Source organism: Cavia porcellus, unplaced genomic scaffold, assembly GCF_034190915.1.
Source record: "Cavia porcellus strain 051 isolate PalLab524CR breed Dunkin Hartley unplaced genomic scaffold, mCavPor4.1 scaffold_13, whole genome shotgun sequence".
Lineage (NCBI taxonomy): Eukaryota > Metazoa > Chordata > Mammalia > Rodentia > Caviidae > Cavia > Cavia porcellus.
In genome coordinates this window covers 24,812,159-24,831,886 of record NW_026947496.1, presented here as the reverse complement: position 1 = coordinate 24,831,886, position 19,728 = coordinate 24,812,159, and the positions used below count along the sequence as shown (strand labels likewise).

At 43.4% G+C, this 19,728-nt stretch overlaps 1 protein-coding gene across 4 annotated transcripts in view; it reads right to left on the bottom strand.

Moving 5' to 3' along the window:
* Positions 1-247: 247 nt before the first annotated feature.
* Positions 248-19,728, bottom strand: part of Cdkal1 (CDK5 regulatory subunit associated protein 1 like 1) — a 596,983-nt gene continuing 577,502 nt past the window's right edge. For 3 of the 4 annotated variants that reach the window (XM_063259948.1, XM_063259947.1, XM_063259949.1), the window contains exon 15: positions 248-1,158. In XM_063259948.1, the coding sequence (XP_063116018.1) occupies positions 967-1,158 (192 nt within the window). In that variant the 3' untranslated portion in view covers positions 248-966. Of the gene's footprint in view, positions 1,159-6,765; positions 7,664-19,728 lie in introns of those variants that run through there. The other variant, XM_063259950.1, reaches the window with a different exon arrangement.

Here is a 19,728-nt window from a genome sequence, read left to right as displayed (position 1 = left end):
TAAGCACATCACAGGTTTAGCGAACTGTACCAAACCCACAGGGAAAGCATGCATATGTGTATTTTTAAAATTAATTGACTAATGACATAATTAAACTTTAATATGTGCTTTTTAGAGGACACAGAAAAGAAAGCAGAATGAGGGCAAGGGTGTAGAGAGGAAAATAATCAATGGTAACCACAAGGCACGTGATTTACCTGTGCCCATACAATCTCAAGTAACTTACTTCAATTTGATAGACAAGTGATTTACTTGTTACATCAGTTCCTTTTATTGTGACACATGTCATTTCACTTAGTAAAGACCAGTGGTGTCGGGTGGAAATAAAAAGGTGATCTGATTGATCAAAGATGCCAGAAAAAGGGACAGTTTGCTTGTGACAGATCTAAGCTTTCACAGTTTGTGGATCCTGTACAAGTAGGTGATTCCTCATGTTTTGGAGAATGTTGCCAGAAGTCCTTGGAGCTCCAGACTTTCCTGCACATTCCTGAAGGATTCAGGTTCCAAAAATAGGCTTCCATGTAAACTTTTCAAGAACACATCTGCTGTGAAAAAGATGTTTGTAGCAGTGGGATTCCAAAGCAAGCTTGAAAAAGACACGCCTTAAAATAACGAAAGATCAAGGATCCTTCCACATACAGAGAAGGTGACTGTATAGTGGTATTACATTGGTCAGGTTTGCACCTGAAGATGTTTTTAAAAATTGCAGCCATTTGCTAAATATAAGCCAAAAAGAGTTTGATTTGAAAGATACGCTATGGCAGCTGAATTCAGTTTTAGGTCACACAGCCCACTAGTGGGCTCATCTCAGTGCGAGACGGGGTAAGCCTCATTACGGGTGGCAGAAGAGGAGGCAGCACAGCAAGTACACATTAGCGCCTCCCAGAACTGACGTGGGCGCTTTCCTGTTCACGGAAGGTTTTAATTAGAACTGTATTCTTCACAGATGCCTCATTTCGTTGTATGCTAATTATAGACCTTGGCAAAAAAGGCAAAGAGAAGAGCAACCAGGGCCAGGCCCACAGCCGCCCTCAACGCACAGTCTTGAAGCAACCTTTGCATCTGCAGTCCGACCTGGGAACTCGCTGAGTCGTGCCGAGGTGCAGCAGGGGAACTGGACATCAGATTTGGGTGAATCCCAAGCATATTTCTGAATTCCTACAAAGGGAGAAACAAAGTTCAAAATGATTTTATTTATTGCCATAGCAGTGAAATATGGGTTCCAAGGTTAGGGATTTAGCTCAGCGGCATAAGTGCCTGTCTTGCAAGCGCACAGTCGTGAGTTCAATCTCTGGTACCAAAAAAATAAATATGGGTTCCTGAAAGGTGCTACCATTTACTTATTCCTACATGGGCACATTTGAACACCCACGTGGTTCAAGTGGCCCCAAGGTGGGTATGAATTTCAGAAGAGTCAAAACAGGTTCATGATTTTTCAGACTAGATAAGACCATAGGAAAGAGAATCAAGGCGAAGTTTATGTAGGGTAGAGTCACTCCACAAATGAGTCTAACTACAACCCTATCTACTCAGCAACAAAATAATCACCAAGACCAAGACCTCATGGCAGTCATTTTATTCAGTAAACGCACCCCTTAGGAGGAATTCCAGCTGCTACAGGAGGGCCTGAGTTCCTAGACTAACCCCACACAGTCCCTGCTGCCTGCCTTGGTGCATCACACAACAGTGTCATTTTCTCTGTGTGCCAGACACAGGTGAGGTGGAAAAGCCAGCTTGGAGAGTGCCAGGGCTTGGGACCCAAGTGCATGGCTTTTCCAATGGTCTCTGCTCAGGGCTCCTCAGCAGGGAGAGGAGGCGCACCTGGCTGCCCTCAGGCTGGGACTGGTATTTCAGAGCATCAGTTGGCTCCATTATGAGACTTTCAGCTTCTACATGCCCTGTAGGATTGATGACTTCCCACATAGCATGGGACGCCCTGCTGAAACTTGAGATTTTGAGAGATGGAGGAAAAGGTGGGTGCGATGGTTAAGCTAGACTGTGTCAACCTGACTGGCTGGGGAGCCACCCAGGGGATTGGTGGAGCACACTTCCAGTGTGTCTGGGTGGTGCTATGTCTGGTGCCTTGATCCTCCTCTCTGGCACTGCTTCCTTGTCACCATGAACCAAGCATCTTTGCTCCATCATGTGCTTCTGCCATGACATGTTCCCCTTGGAGCCAGTTAACTGTGGACTGAATCTCTCTCCCCTTTAACTCACGGGTGGCAAGTACTGCGCCAGGTAATGGGAAAGCAGCAGGCAAGGGGCAGATGAGGACTGCGGGGAGGCACAGCGGGGCGGGGCAGGGAGAGGCCACTTGGCAGCCCCTTTGTGCAAGGAGAAATCCACAGAAGCACAAAATGTCCCTCAGCAATCCTTTTGCCTGGTCTTCAAGAGCTCCAACAACCTCTGGCTTCTGCTGGGAGCTGTATCTTGTGCACGGCAGAAGCTCTGGATGGAGCTTCAGCGGGACTGGGGGGGTGGGCTGAGGGGAGCAGGGAGGAGAATCTGTGGTGGGATTTGGCAATCGATGAGGAGGGGGATAATGGGGACCAGTATTAGGATGATGGTGCAAGGGACAGAAAGAACCACAGATTTTTTTTTTTTAAAAAATGTAGAATCAACAGGATTTGAATTCTAATGGCAGAATGATGTGAAGAGGAATTAGGAATTGGGGATATGAAAACAGTGTTTACAGCCCAGCTCCACTGTCTTCACATTTCCATGGGATAGCGGTGGAAACACTGACTGCAGGAGACTAATTGTAAAATTAATAAAGCTGCTGGCTACCAGGATGAATCTCTCAGCCCAGAGACACAGTCACACTATTTACTTGTGCACTCCGCAGGCATCCGGTGATGTGCTTTCTCCCTGTTCTCTGAGCCTGCAGCTTGGCGGAGCACAGCACCTTCCTTCCCCAGGCGGCCAGCGGCCACGGCAGGTCAGCGGTGCACCCAGACTCACAGCAGAGCTACCCTCCGGGCTTTCAGTGTGTAATTGTGGAGCTAGGGCTGTGCTGGCGAGTTTCCACTTTGGTTAAAAACAGTCTCAAGAATAGTGCTCACACATATATGGCCACTATAGGAAAAAGAGTCCTTCAGCTGAAATGAAGGAAGCGGTACAAGTTCCTCAAAAGCCGCAGTCTCAGTGTGTCAAAGGCAGCCCCGAGCAGCATCGCTGCGTGCAAGTTTGCGCTGCTCTGAGGATCTGCTCCCAGGTAGGCGCTACCTGCAAGGCAGCAGAGAACACTATGGTAGCTGCCTCCCCAGCACAGTGCTCAGGGCCTGCTGCTGACAGCGAGGAAACACCTGTGTCCCCACTGTTAGCCTGCCTGCTGCGCGTGAGGGAGTGGTGAGGGGCACGGAGCAGCTCTGGGCTGTCACCCAGTCCCAGGCACACATTGCTGGGGGGACAGCGAGCAGCTTCACTTGGCTTCAGCTGTATCCATACTTGCTCACTCTGCAGCAGGCAGGACAGCTGAAGGAGCAGGGGGAAAGCCCTGGCCATTAACCTGCCCGAGTGTGCACACAGCTCAGGATGTTCCAGAGCAACTGTGCTGGGCTCCAGCTCAGGTCCTGCTCCCAGCGGACGGGCCACAGCAGAGAGGAACAGCACAGCTCCTGCTGCCACTGTGGTTGAGAGAAATTCAGCACCTATTTTGGGTGCTTAACCTCGGTCCTGTGATGCTACCATGTGACTTGTGATGCCTGACGGTCGGAGTGACCTGCACAGGCCTGGCTGAATCTTAGAGGACTGTGAATTTGGCTGGGTTTACATCTACATGCTGCTCCACAAAGCTGCAGTCCAGGCAATACACCTGTGTTCTTGGCCTAAAAAAACTCCTTTGATTTTTGGTGATGGTCTTAAAAAGCCTCTTCCTCTCAACACATCTGCGATAAAATTTTGCTCAAAATACACCTGTTGACCCCAGAGTGGCTTATCAGTAGTTGCATTCAATTTAGTCACTCTTTTTTCTCTAACATTCAAACACTTAGCACATTTGCACATAAGTGACCCATAAAATACTATTTTAGTGTTGAGGCTCCCTCCTGTCCTTAGTGGAAATATTTGCATTCCAGAATCAAATGGAAAAGCAAAAATGTGCATTATGTCACCATGAGAAGCCCACTGCCCTGACACTCCTGAAGATCAAGGGGAGAATGTGACAACAGATGCAAAGGAAATGTGGCTCGTCTGTCCCACTGTGATGTTTTATTTTCACCCTTTCCCAAATCAAGACCATGATTGTGTTGATGCTGTTTTAAAATAGGTGTCTCAAATGACAGTACTAAGTAGTAGCCAGCTAGCTTGGTACATTTCAATTGCCACTACCACTATGATACTAAAGGAAAAGTAATTTAGAAATGTAGGAAATATTAGGTCTTTCATAGCATCCCAGGTGGAAATGTTGGACCACAGAAGAGTTCACCCAGGTAGAAGTAGAGTTCATGAACAGAACACAGAATTTTTGTGATGCAATTAAACGTGCTTATAGGTGAACATAAATAGCTAACAGAAAAGATGAAAGCTGACCTAGATAACACATACAGAGTGCTTCTCGTAACTGACTTTAGAGACATATGATAGCCAACAGTTTCAGAAAGTAAATGGTTTCAAAGCTTCCCTAAACCTTTTAAACATTATCAATAGGTTACTGAGCTAAAACAGAAATTCCTTCCTTAGAACAAATTTGAAACATGGCAGTCTTGCCTTTTTTCAATCAAAATTATGCATGTTTATTCAGTTAACAGACTAAAGGGCGCACTGGGAATTCTATGAGGCACCTTGTTAGCCTGCATAACATGGGCTTCTCCTTCCTTATAAATCTCACTCTTCAAGTTATTTCTAAACCTGCTTACTTGCTCTTAAACATACTCTGAGATGTGTGTGGTGGTGCATGCTTTAATCCCAGCACTTGGGAGGCTGAGGCAGGGGGACTGCTGCAAGTTTGAGGTCAGTCTGGGCTCTATAGTGAGATCATGTCTCAAAAACAAACCAACAAATCCCCCCCCCAATTCTAATTTTCTCTAATATTTAGCTCAGTGATGGCAAACCCTTTGGAGTTTTTAATGATACAAACAGCCTGCTGTGGCCCACATGCTAGCAGTTCACTACTACTAGTACAGCCTATCAAATCCTAGCAAAGTAATATAATCTGTCAAAGCAGGGGGGAAATATATATATTTTCTGTCCAGTTCAGAAACTGAAGGATTATAATTTGGTCAGTTAAGATAGAAGCAGTTGGGGCTGAAGGTGTAGCCCAGCAGCACAGTGCTTGCTTAGCAGGTGGAAGGCCCTGGGTTCAATCCCAGGCACTGCCCCCATGCACGCGTGGTAAAGTTGGGATGGTAGCAATATTCTGTCTGTTTTCTTCTCTACTAGTTATACATGCATTGATGGGAACAGGAAACAGATGATTTTAAGTTGAGTCATTTAACACTATGAGGCACAAATGGGACTGGTTTAAAATCAGGTGATTGCTGGGAATTGGATATCCCAGCTCCATCTGAGGATTCTTGGGCAAATCATTTTATCCTCACCTTGCCTCCATTTCCTCTTTTATAAAATGAGATACTGGTAGTGTTTCTAGCATCATAGTGTTGTTATAATGATGAAATGTTATAAAGTATCCTGACTGCTTAAAACTCAATGGCTTCCATTGTAGTTTGTGGTCCTAATGAAACATGCAAATGGCCTTGGGTATTCTTGTTGTAAAATTACAAAATCATTACTTGCTGCTCAAATATGATTACGCTACCCACAATATTTCTGTTGCTTACACATAGCATTAGGAAGCAGCAGTGTAATGGATAAGCATTGGTTTGGAATTCAGACAGATCAAAAACTGAATCCATGTTTAGACAGCCAGGTGATCTTGGCCAGGTGGCACAGCTGTCCACACCTAGTAACTTCTGTGATGTAGAAATACCAGTTATGGGTTGTTGAAAAAGAAACAATGTGCTCAGAGCCCAGCGTGCCTGGAATACAGAAGGTTTATGATGAGGAGTATGGCTCAGAAATCAGAGTGGCGTCCCAGCCTCTCGTGGTACCGATCTGCAGTACCAAGACAACGGTGTCAGGTCTGGCGTCCTGCACGATCCTCCCAGCACTAACCCGCCTCGGGCCGTGCAGACAGCGCCTCACTCCCTGGGTTAGTGAATATGAGGGATCATGCAGTGAGCCTTCTGGAGAAGCGTTAAAACCGTTGGCCCATCTCCTGCCTCTTCGGCTCAGACAGGACCTGCTTTAGGAAGTCCTGTCTCAGTGATGGATGGGCCTGGGTGTTCTGTGCCTCAGCCTGTTGCTCCTTCTGGTCTGGGCTGACCTTACTCTCCAGGGCTCCCCAGCATTTGGCAATCACAGAGGGGCAGTGACCGCGGAGTGGGTACTGACATTCCTATTCATTCCTTAGTATTGTATGTTCACATTTTATGTTGGTGTAAATATTTCTTCCCTGTGAAATGCTATTAACCATTACATTTCTTATTAGATTGTAGGTAAAGAGAATAGTCAGTCATACCTCACCAGTATGACATGATCTAAATGTAAAATTTACGGGGGATGGGGAAAGCTCACCAACAGTAAATATACTGTATTAGTTTTCTAATGCTACTTAAACAAACTATATCAGACCCAGGGTATTAAAAAATACAAATTTAAACCCAGCATCATAGCACAGACCTATATTTCCAGCACTCTGGAAGGCTGAGATAGGAGAATCCCAAGTTCAAACCCAGCCTTGGCAATGAATAAGACCCTGTCTTAAATTAAGTAAGCAAACAAGGGCGTAGTGGTCTGGGGATATAGCTCAGTGTAAAGACCTTGGTTCAGCCTCCAGTACCACAAAACGACAATTTTAAAAAACCCGAATTTTTATTTACAATTCTAGTCATTTGAAGTTTTAAGAGCAAGGTGTTGGCAGGCAGTATCCCCCTGGAGGCTCTGCATGAGAATATGTGTCCTTGTCCCTTTTTATTTTAAAGGCTTTCTGCATCCACAGGCATGTGGCTTTGTTCTCTATCTCTAAGTCAGGGGCTTTGTGATTTACACTGGACCTCGCAGGATGATCTCAGGTAATCTTTCCATCTCAAGATCCTTAACCTAATTAATTACATCTGCAAAGTCATTTTTGCCAAGTTAAGTAACATGTTCAAAAGTTCCAGCAACTAAGACATGGATATTCTGGGGAACGAGATTCCCGTGCTTGCCATTCATGGTACCTGTAGTCCCCAGCTCTCATCTCCCCAAGGTGTTCACTCAGGTAGAGCTGAATTAGCTGCACAGGAGCACGCACTCCAACAGAGGCCTAGAGCTCCGGGAAGGGGTGCAGGCAGTGTGGCTGGATGACCGGGAAGCTTCCTGGGGTAGAAGATGAGGAGCATGCAGGACTCAGCCTCTGCTGAGCTTTTTCCTTGTGCTGAGCACGCACAGACCTTGCTGAGACCTGAAGGAAAGGGCACCTAAGGCTTAGTTTCCTGATGTATGCTTGCATTTCTTCTTGTTCCTTTGCATTCTACATTCATATTTTCATTTAGTTGCAGGTATCCTCTTCTAGGGAGCTGGACAGGCTTGGGGCCTGTGAGAAGTAAATCATGCTATTCAATGGCCTCTCCAGCAGTTCCTCCTTCTCAGTAAAAATATACATAAACTGCAGTATGGTAAATGCCTGCAGAACAAGAAGCATGAAGACCCAGCAAGAACAACAGAGGTCAGGTTCTATTGTAAAAAATACTAACGAGAAAAAGGAAGATTTCTTACTGCGCCCAGAAAAGTTAAAGTACTTTCCATGCAATCTCCCCTTCAGACCTCCAAGCTACCCAATGAAGGAGTTAATGAGATAACCCAAATCAACAGGTTGTAGACGTAAACAGTCAAGCAGCTGGGAGGGGTCATAGTAAGCATACTAAAGCAACACATTGGAGATACATTTATAATCCAAAACAAGTAAATAAGAAAAACCAGGCACTGCACAATTATTAAAATGACCCTCAGGATGGAGTTTTCACCAAATGTGCTTTATATGCCTCCCTGCCAAAGGCCAGTGCTGGAAAGCCAGCCTCAGGTGATGCAGGGCCACTTCTCACTACCTGTCTTATAGTTCTGAGCCATGAGGAGACTTGGTACATATGACCTGTCGGTGGCACATCGCTGTGTTCTCTCAGAACGCACCCACATGCGCGCATGTATTAGAACACGCTGCAAAATGTGTTTTAATGAGGAACAGTTGGTCTGGTTCTGCTCAAATAAAAGACATCCCTGTAAGACAGTTGCCACCTGTCCTCCCATCTTGCAGTGCAGCTTCTAAACGCATTCTTCTGTCCCCGGTACCTGCAGGGGTTGCCAGGGCCCTGTGAATACATGCTACTTGCCAGCTCCCTTCCTTGGTTGACAGACAACCCCATTCCTGTGCTTCGTATCATTACTAGATACCAGGACATACAGGGGATGAAGGGTGCCAAGCTCTCTTTCTCCATTATTCTTCCAGACACCTCCCACAGCAGGAGATTTAATACCACGTAAGGAGGATAGCCAATTAGCTCCATGTAAAGATGCTAGTATTCTCTAGTTCTTGAGATTTACATCTAGTACTTTGAGATTAAAAAACAATATTATATGTATAGCCCATTGGCATTATGGGCACACTGGACTATAATATGATCAACAAATTGAAGTTGGGATTAATTAGGCCTTTGCATTTGTTTTGGAAGAACATCTACTTTTAAAAACCTCTGTCACACAGTCACACAATGAGAGCACACTGTCAGCCTTTCTGTATCACTTCTGGGAGTGAGTGGTTCTACATCAGACATTATTTATATGAAGCTTTCCCCTTACTGTGAATGTGTAATTGCTATCAAGTCATTAAACTTATAATAAAAAATGTAAACTAGAACATATTCATAAAAATCACTCTAATCTTAATATTTTGGATGGATTTTTAATCTTATTTTGGTGATAGCAAAGCAAACAGAAGGCTTTTCTAATAAGGCTGACTATAAATTATTAAACTATCTGCCGTATGATCAAATGAATTTCAGATTATATTTGGAATAATTCTGCCTTGACATCCACCAAAGGAATAGATCTGATGTGCCCTGTGTGGCCTTGGTGATCTGTCTTTCTGGCCCCCCAACTCTCAGACTTGAACGGCACCAAATGAAAGAAAGATAATCACATCAAAAACCAGACCTTGGCATCTGCCCATCACTTAGTTATCTTTCTGTGTAAGAAAGATCTGTACAACTGTATTTCATGTGACTAGAGATATGAAAACAACTCTAAGCTCTGAACTTGTTTTAATGGATTCAAAACACTTCTTATGTGTAAATTTTTCTCATGGCTCACTCAGAGGCTCACTGTTAAGAGCTTGAAGTGCAAACTAACAAGGATGAAGAAAAAACTGAGAGCTCAGACCTCAACATAAATAGGAGTTTATATCAGACCCTGAGTATACAGGGTCTCATATAAGAAAACCTCTTGAAACCAAGTCTGTGACCACTGCAAGCAAATGATCTTACAACGCACATTACTCAGTGCAGCATTATTAGAACTGCACTTTCAACCTTGAAACACAAACTTAAGAACTTAACATCTAATGTAAGCATCACTTAATACAAACTGCTGCATCATTCCTTCTATACCTTCTCAACACTTCGCTGTGGGTTTCTAGCTGAATGCCTTCATCTGTGACGTCCTTAATCCTTCTTCAAACACCAAACACCCATTCAAATGCACTTACACTTCTCTAATTTTTGGACTCATTTAGCTAAATAAGGGAGGGTACAAGGAAGAAGAATCAGGTCTAAAATGAATTGCACAGTGTAAGGACCTTTGAAAACAGTGTGTATTGTCACTTATATGTAACTTCTTTAGATACACAAAAAAGTAGGTATATATTGTCAGAGGTCTGGCATCTGAGGTAGAAATAGATTTATTACTCTTTCCTCAGTGTAAATTTTTCTCCATAGAGAAGCCACACGGAGAAAGTTCTCTTAGTAGCTACCCCTTAAGGAAATTATTCAGTGGGTTAAAGTTTGGAAATTACTCTAGAATGTGTTACACAAGGCTCTTCATCATGATTTAGCAGCCCCAAACGTACAGGCGCACACACAGAGAAGGAAGCGACAGGGCCACCTGCAACAGTAGGACCTGCAGTCAGGTTCACAAAAGTGGCAGGAGCCTGAAGTCAAGCAGTTGAACAAATGAAAGCTGCTCGACAGGTGTAGCAAATTAAAAAAGGAAACGTGAGCTGGGTTAAGATGCTTTACTGATGATGAAGCTCTTTCAATAATCTCTTAAACCACAACCGAAACTATTCTCATTCCATTGGCATGCCCACAGGAAGGGGTAAATGAGGATGTTGATAAACACAACAATTGAGTGTATTGAATTTAATGTTTAGGTAATCAGTTCAACTCAGAATAATTACTCATAAGAGTTTCCTTCCAAGTAGGTAACCAGGAGATGACTGGCTTTAAATGAAAAAGAAGCCATGTGTGATGCTACATCATGTCAACCTCTTATAAGGGTTGGCTGTCATTTTCACTGATACTGGAAACATGGCTTTAGCATGACTGGGTTCCATGACCTGCATAAAACGACTAAAGGAGATGTCGGGTGCTTTGTTCTGTCTCAGAGTTTCACAAATGATGAGCTAATGTGTAAATGCTTCCTTCAGATCACCATGATTGTTACTCAGCTTGGGAAATGCTGTTAAGCTAGTTAAGAAAAGTTACACTAAACTACACGCTATAATCATACTACACTCAACCATTGGAAGAAAGTTCACACTCTACCTATCTTCCCATCACTTCCAAAGTTCCATCATGTGTTTTCTAATAATGCCCATTCTTCCTGTTTCTGTTTTGATAATATAGTTTTTAATAAAAGTAAAGACTATTACCCCTATCAAAGTTACTTAAAATAACTGAGAAAACATTAATAGCTTGGCAGGCCACATCAAAGATGGCCCCAATGGTCTTTGCCTCCCAGTATTCAGACTGTTGGGTACTACCTCTCCTTTGACTATGTGCTGAACCTACAGATGTGTTTCTAATTATACGTGATAAAAATGATGGGATGCCACTTCTGAAATTATGTTCCAAAAAAACTTAGCTTTCATCTTCGGACTCTGTTTGCTGGTTCTGAGGGCAGCCAGCTGCCTCGCTGAGAGCTGCTCTGGGCAGAAGCCACATGAGAAGGGCCTGAGGGAGGCCCGACTGAACACAACAAAGGACTGAGGCCTCCCTGTAACAATTCCAAGAGGCGGAAACGTGTCATCACAAGAGCGAGTTCAGGAGCAGGCCCTCCTGGGTAGAGCCTTCAGGTGAGGCTACGTCCCTGGCGGCAGCGAGCTGAGAGATGGTCGCAGAGGTGCTTCTGTGTATATACCTCGATTCTGCCCCACAGAAAGTGACACAGTGGTGATCATGGTTTGCATTTGATCTTAGCCAAAAGGCCAAGAAGTAATGTAATCATGGTTTTGAATGACCACATTATGAGATAATTTGTTACACAGCAAAGGATAACAAGATGCCAAGTAGAGGGCTAAAAACTAACTTTTATATATGGAAACTTGGTTCATAAGAGCTATTGTAGACCAATGGGGAAAACGGACTTTCAATAATATTTCCTGAAACACCTGGCTATATCACATAATGTACTGCAATTTAATCTACCTACCATGCTTCAAAATTATCTCCATCTGGATTAAATACTTACCTGGCAAAGGCAAAACTGGAAACATTTTAGAATATGGGAAGGAAGCATTTCTAATTCGCTAGGTAGGGACATACTTAAATCTCAGAAATGTATAGAATTCTAAAAAGCACCAAAGGGAGTTAAGACAAGCCAAAAAACTGGGAAAAGATGCTTGTTTCACTTATAGCTGACTTTATACCAACTCAGGACGAATGGAGGGAGGCAAGATCCAGGGCAACTAAGAAAAAGCTAGTTTGAGGGGAGTCACTGAGGCAAATCCAGAAATCAGCAAGGATGTGACAGGAAACCTAAACAGCATGCAGAATCAGGAAGGTAACCCTAGAGAAAACAGGAAAGGCAATTCCAACCCCGGCAGCTGGGTGTGTGTGTCAGGGATGGGTGGAGGTGGTGGCAGTGTATTCACATTGCTGCAAAGCAGTAAGCAGAAAGGACAAGTGTCACCCGTACTGTCCTAATGGCAGGGGAATCCCACAGTCCTCATAGGCTTTAACCCCACTTTGGGGGCTGGCTGGTCTTAGCATAATGCTCAAGGAAGGAACCCATACTGGGAACTCCCTAGCCCTCAGAAGCTAAGCTTCTGCAATAGCTACTGCTAGGCACCATCATGTTTAGGGGCCAGCAACAGCCCCGCCGAGCCAGAAGGCTTGGACACACCTCACAGGGTGAATAGGGCTCTCAGTCCCTTGTAGCTCAGGACCAATGGCTGCCACAGCCAAAGCCCAACTCCTACCCATGCTTGCTCCCCTTCCAATGATACAGGGTTGGAAAAGTGGCTACTGGTATAAAAAGCCCCAGTGTCAGTTGTACCTGAGCCACTGGTTGCATTCATCTGGGAGAAAATAGGGATGGTTTCTTTCCAGGCTACATACATGTTTAGGACCACAGCACTGGTGCAAAAAGATCAAGTAGAATGCATGCCTGACCTTGGAGTCTAGAGAAGGTAACATCTGGTTCCTGAAATTCTAAGAAAGTGGCAAAGACTGTTAAAAGTCCCGGCATCCTCTCAAACTGCCCCAAAGGAAGATCCCAGCCTCACCTGTGCTCATCCCGTGGGACCTTAACAAGGGCTTCCGCTGCAGGAGTTGGTCCACAGGCTAATGCATCTACCAGTGCTCTCCCGAGGGACCTGAGTTCTGGGACCATAGCCACTGATGCCACACCCCTGGTGTCATCTGTGTTCTCTGTATTTCTTCAACACTGAGACATGACACTTGGTATCTCAAACTCTCATGCCACTGGTCCTTGCCCATGTGGAACTGGAAGGTGGGTCCAGTATATCGTAGAGCTACTTTTGTAAACTGCTGCACTCTTACAACCAAGGAACTCACAACACTGAGCAACAGATTTGAACTCACTATAACAGAAGCACCTACCCAACTGACAGCTCATATTCTATCTAAACAATGAAAATTATCTAATAAAATTTCTCTGTAAAATTTGAAGAGGAGATTGTTAACACTAGATGTGCAGATATACCAAAGTAAAGGTAAAAGAAAAATGAAAGGAAACCCAAAGAAACACAACAATACTGCAAAAACAGGTTGCCTTTTGAAGGAAAATCTATGAAATTATGGAAAAAAGAATTCAAAATAATCCTAAGGAAATTCAGCGAGATGCAAGGGAATAAAGGCAAAAATATAAAGAAATGAGAAAAAACAATTCAGGATAGAAATGATCAACTCATCAGAAATAGAAATAATAAAGAGCGATCCAGAAGCCTTGGAATTAAAAACTTTAATCATGAAATAAGTATAATTGATATCTTTGACAACAGAGTAGAACAAACAAAAGAATCTTTGAACTCACAGACAGATCTTTTGAGTTAATCTAGTCAGACTAGAGTCAGAAAAGAGGACAGAAGCAAAATAATAATGAAGAATGTCTGTAAAACATAACTGGAGGACACCATTAGCTGAGCAAATATTCACATTATAGAAATTCTAGAAAAAAGGGGAAAGGCATTAAAAGCCTACCTTGTAAAATAGCTAGCAAAAAAATTTCCCAAATCTTTAGAAAGGTACAGACATTCACATAAGAGAAAATCAAAGGACTGCAAGTGGAATCAACCAAAAAAGACCTTCACCAAGGCATATATACATCAAAATGTCAAAAGTACTAGACAGAACTCTAAAAGCAGTAAAAATGTCAACACATATATATGAGAATGCCCATTAAAATTACAGATTTCTTAGAAGTGGGATATATTCAGAGTCTTGAAAGGAAAAACTGCCAAACAAAAATGGTACACCCAGCCACATTTCATTACATTAAATGAAACAAACCAGACAGAAAGTAGCACATGGTCTCACTCATTTGTGGGAATGAAGACGATTTGTGCTAAGAGTGGAGCAGGAGGAGAAGGCAGAGACGTTAAAGAAGGACAGTAACACACAGGCAGGATGAGTTAGCTCTTGTTTCTATAGCACAGTGGGTAATGATCGGTTAAAATAACCTGATATATTTCAAAATGACTAGAGAGAGTACTAGATTCCCAGCAAGATGATGAGAATGATGTAGATGATAAAGACAATGAGGTACAAGTACAGAAATGCTTATTACACTTACGTGACTTTTCCACATTGGACATAAGCATTGAATTACCACAGCATACCCCATACATATGTAGAAATACTGTGTCTCAAAGAGAAAAATCCTAAACAGAAGAATGTTGAAATCCAATGTAAATAGACAAGAAAAAGACTTAGCATATTCTTTACTGAAGACAAAATGAATACACACATCAAGGAACCAATAAATCAATTGAAAATGCTCCACCTCACTTGTAATTAGGGAAATACAAGTTAAAAACACAATGAGGAGCCAATTCACCCACATCAGGTTGGCAAAAGTTCAAAGCCTAACCCAATCAAGCACAGTGCGAATGTAGAGGGCCAGAACATTACCCTCCTGCTGGTGCTGGCATCCAACTGCATGGGCGCTTTGGGAGTCAGGTAAAGCTTGTACAGTGGAAGTTGTGCATACTGGAAAATCCCGCAGTTCCACTCTTAGGTGTTTCACCTAGACTGGAGAAACCATTACGGATAGGCTACCCTGCAGTCCCCTCACGGTTTATGTGCTGTAATTAGAAGCCCAAGCAGGGCTTGGTACAGAAAGGGGATGAGAGGGACTGGTCAAAGGTAGAAAAAGCGGGTGAAGGACGTGGACTCCAGACCCAGCGGCCAGGCTGTCTGAGAACAAGAGTCCTCCATGGGCCTCCTTCCTTACAAAGCTAGCTTGTCCTCTTCAGCACTTGTCCTTTGTCAGCTCTCAGTTCTTAAATTGTTCCCCAAACCTCCACTTATGTTTTTTTTAAACAATGACTGGCCAATATGGAAAGAGATGAGCCATAAATAGCCACTTGGCTGCCAATACATACCTCAGTTTTTACATGGAAAGTCTATGTCTCCGGGGGCTGGGGATTTAGCTCAGCAGCATAAGCGCCTGCCTTGCAAGCAGGCAGTCGTGAGTTCCATCCCCGGTACCGATAAAAAGGAAAAAATTTCTCCAGCACATCTCTTTCTTTGTTTTGAAGACAGTGAACGTGGGTCCCCCTTGGAGGGGCTGAGGGGGCAATCCCTGACTCTAAATTGCCTGCTAAATGGCACCAGACACTCAGTGTGAGCAGGCAATAAACACTGCTGTGGAGATAAGGCTGGATTAATCTACTGCTGCAGCACAGCCTGACTGATCTTGGACTAATACATGTAGCATGGCTAATGTGTTAGGAAGGAATCATATTTCACTTGAATACCCAGAAGCCGCAGTCTTCATACTGAACATTATTTCCCTCTGGCCTCCAAATGCCCATAACTGCTTATTGAGGCACAGAAAGTCAGACATATTCCTGTGCATTCTGCCACTTGAATTATGTTCCCTTCACAGTGAAAAAGACTTCTGTCTTCACTTACCTGATTAAGTCCTTCATACTCTTAAGGTTCAACTCTAATCCTACCACATCTACAAAACCCTCTGTAACAAAAACTGTTTAAATATCCTTTCTATACTGACAGTTCCGTGTCTTGTAAATTCTACCTTACCATTACAGATTCTGAGAACACATTTCCCAACCTTTTCTGTCCCTAGGGTGCCAACACAAGACCCAGGTTCCAGTCAGGCACTGAGCAGGAAGCAGGAGGAAGCAGACGGGTGTGGGGCCCACCTTGGTGGGACAGATGCAATGCCCCTTCCAGCAAGCAGCCCCCCCACTGTGTGGGTCTGGGGGTGGGTACCGGAAAATTCAGCAGAAATCCAGTTTCCAGCTCTTCCAAGAATTCACAAACTCTCTAGCATCCCTTTACAAGTACTTGCCTGTTGTCCGCAAAGAACATTCCCTGATACCTGTAAAGGCCATAAAGGCCTTCCACCTTTATGGTCTGATGCCCCTCATAGCTAGAATACAGTACTTATCTACTGTCAGTCCATTTGGACTATTATAAAAAATGCACAGCTTTTGAACAACAGAAATTAGTTTCTCATGATTTTAGAGTCTGGAAATTTTAAGATCAAGATGCTGCCAGGATTGGTGTCTGGGAGATGCTACCTCCTGGCTCACAGAGTGCCTTCTTGCTGAAAGGGTAAAGGTCTGAGGCCCTCAATCCCAACCAAGGAAGTTCTGCCTTTGTAGCCTACCCTCCCCAAGTGCCTACCTTCCCAGCCTATCACCTGCATTTTGGGGAGATACAAACATCTGTATCATAGCACATGTATTCTCTTTCCAACTAGACATCAATCTCCTTGAGGGCAGAACCACATCTGAGAGACTTCTGTATCCCAGACAGTGCTTGACACAGCACTGGATCTCTTTAGGACTTCACAGGGTGATCACATACTTTACCATCCAAACCAAGACTTTTTGGGCAGTGGAAAAGGCACAAACCAGGTCAGTCCTAGACAAATTGAGACACAGGGTCATACTTGGCTTTGATAATAGTAAAAAGGCATTTGAAGGAAAAGTAAAGTCGAAATGAAGATGCTGAAAGTGATTCTGGAACCTGGCCTGGCCGTCATGGAAGGTAATGTTCTGCTCAAGTCTGCAGGGACAGGGAGGACTCCAGTAACCCTTGAGATTCAACTTTCCACTTGACAATGTCATGATGAACAATATCTCTTAGTAGATTCACTTTAGATTTGGTAAAAAATTACCCATTAAATTATGCTTTCATCACAAAAGCAATTATATCTTACAGGGCAGCTGGAGTACTTCCTGAAGGGGCCTCTGTTCACCTGACCGTTCCCACAGGTTCACAGCAGAACAGCTGTACCAACAGAGGAGGCAGCGCAAAATCTCAAAGGCCACAGCCGAGTCAAGTGCCCAGATCATATTATGCTCAATGCAAGTGGACACATAATGAGTATAAGAAGCCAACATGACCTGGGTGGGTGACTTGGGCTCAGGGGTCTGAATCTTTGTTCTTGCTCTTAGCTTTCCTTGCACTGGGAATCTGCTGGTGCCCTTGTCTTAAGCCCACTCCTCCCGTGTCCCTGCTGTCACAGGGGGCAGGGGCTGTATCTGCACAGTTACACCCTGTAAGGCTCTTCTGTGGGTGTGCGCAGCAGCAGTGTTTAGTTGCCCTGGCTCAGGCTCGTTGTAACAAAGCAGAGCACCACAAGGAAAATCCCTCAGTATTAAGTACATAGTGGAGGCTCAGTAACTGGTAGTTATTATTATCAAAGCACAATTAGTTCCTTGATGCATGCAATTCTACCTCGCCATGCCCCAGCTACAACCCTCAGGAGGAGGAAAATTATTATCAGTGATTGTGCAATTAGTGATGCAAGTAAAATGTAAGCTAATTGTTTACCTTCAGCTCACGCTGATGATACTTTGGGCCATACTCAAATTGGTACACAGAGGGTTATTGTACACATGCGAAACACAGTTTGCACTGCCATAATCACACCAGTTCAGGAGCAATGTCCAATAAAACACAGCTCAACAGTAGTGAATAAAAGCTATGTATGTAGATGCTGGAACTCAATCATGTCCTAAATATCTACAAAAGAAACTAATTAGATGCAATATGAAAGCAATGCATAAAATATTAAATGCATGATGGTTTCAACTGTTTGTGACACCAATTTAATATATGGGCAATAAAGAATACATGCTTTTTTAAAGTTTAAAAAGAAAAAAGGAACTGGAAAAACTTCTTGGGATTGCAGCCAGTATCTTGGGGGTGGGAGGAAAATAGGAAGGAACACACCCTCATTTGCCCCTAACACAGTTAGCTGATCTGTTTGAAATTAGATCTGCTCGCAACTGTTTTAACTTAATTATTAAGCCATTTCTTAACCTCATGAACGCAGTTTTCATGTGCTTTCAAATCTGGGGCTGAACTAATAGACCCCTTCACTTCAGTGGTTTTGGAAATGAATGTTAGATGGAGAGGAAAGCATTATAACAGTGTTTTTCTAAGGGCCAAAGCTCTGAATACAGTGTAGCTTATACATAAAACTCAGTACACCTGAATGTCCTGCTGGCCTTTCGTCTGGTAATGAGGAAAACTCTGCCATCCTTTAAAACCTCAGCTTCCTTTCCAGGCGCAGCCGGCTGTACTGGTGCCGAGCTATCTAACCATTCAAGTGAATCCATTATTAGGATCAAAGTCCCAATAGATGGGAAACAGGTGGCAGGCAGGCACCCTGGGGCTGCTTCCCTTGTGAGAAGCAACATGGAAGGGCCAAGTTTCCACTCTAGAATATTCTCCCTTAAAAAGGGATGTAAAGAGGAATCGGAAGAAATGCCTGTTAACCAGACCAGCCAGTGCTACAGGACTGTAACAGGATCTCTGCTAAGTTCTCACTCATTGTGTGAAGGAACCTCCTCATCCTGTCAGGCCTCAGCTGCCACTGTCACAAATCCACGGCTGAAGAGTATATTTGAAAAGATAAAGTATGCACAAGGTTAACCTTCACCAATTAAAGTAAAATAATGTCATAGCATGTATCCCAAATAATAATATTAATGACAAGAACAGTAACCAGCATTTATTGACATGGAGCTGTTTTTGTCTAACCCTAGAAAGCAGGTACTAAGATCAGCCTTACTCACAGAGGAGAGAACCGAGAGGCAGAGAGATCAACTCTCTCCAAGGTCATGTGCTTTCTAAGAGGTGGAACAAAGACTCAAAGATCCAGGTAGTGAGAATCCAGAATTTTATTCCTAGGTGCTATATTATAGTGGATAGTGAAAAACAATGGAACCTACATTCTTTAAAGGTTAGAAAAATAAAAGCTAGGAATTTGTGCTTTTTAAGCCATTGTTACTGAGCCCTTTTATCACACATTTAATATACCTAGTAGGAGGTAGGCATTTTGCCCAACGCACCCCATTTTAATTTAGGGACAGGTTATAGCTAATTGATGAACAGTGAATCAGTTGTCACCTCCATTTTGTACACACTACGATTCACGGAAGTAAGTTGTACAAAGTCACAGGAATTGTCATGGTAATGTGAACCCAAATATGATAGACTCCAAATCCTTGCTTGGTTTTTCACAAAGTCACTCCATCTTTCTTTAAAGTGATTCATTACTCCTAAGAATGAATCATGAAGAGAAAATAAACTGGCTATTTTTTCCTACCTTCTACTGGACATAGAACAACTCTGACTTAAGTCCTGATCTGAGAAGTGGTAAGATTCTAATGATTCTTTATAAAATGGACCACACAAGGAGAAAGAAGCCAGTGGTAAAACTAAGTAGCCTCCAATGAGACAAACCTATGTTCATATTTTGTCTATAGGCAACATACCATTCTAATATCACCTGTGCACACACAAAGAAGATGATTAATATTGTCCACCCTCTCTTTGTATCCAATCTAAGCTTATTCTTGTATACAAAAAGGAAACTACAGTCCAGAAGTTATCAAATAAGCATCCTGCAACTGAAAAAGGAAAATCATAGGACCTGCGTTTAAAATGCAGGCTTAATTCATATCCACCAGGGAGGTTGCTATCAAAAAACCAGAAAGTAAGCGCTGGTGAGGAGACTGAGAAATTGGAAACC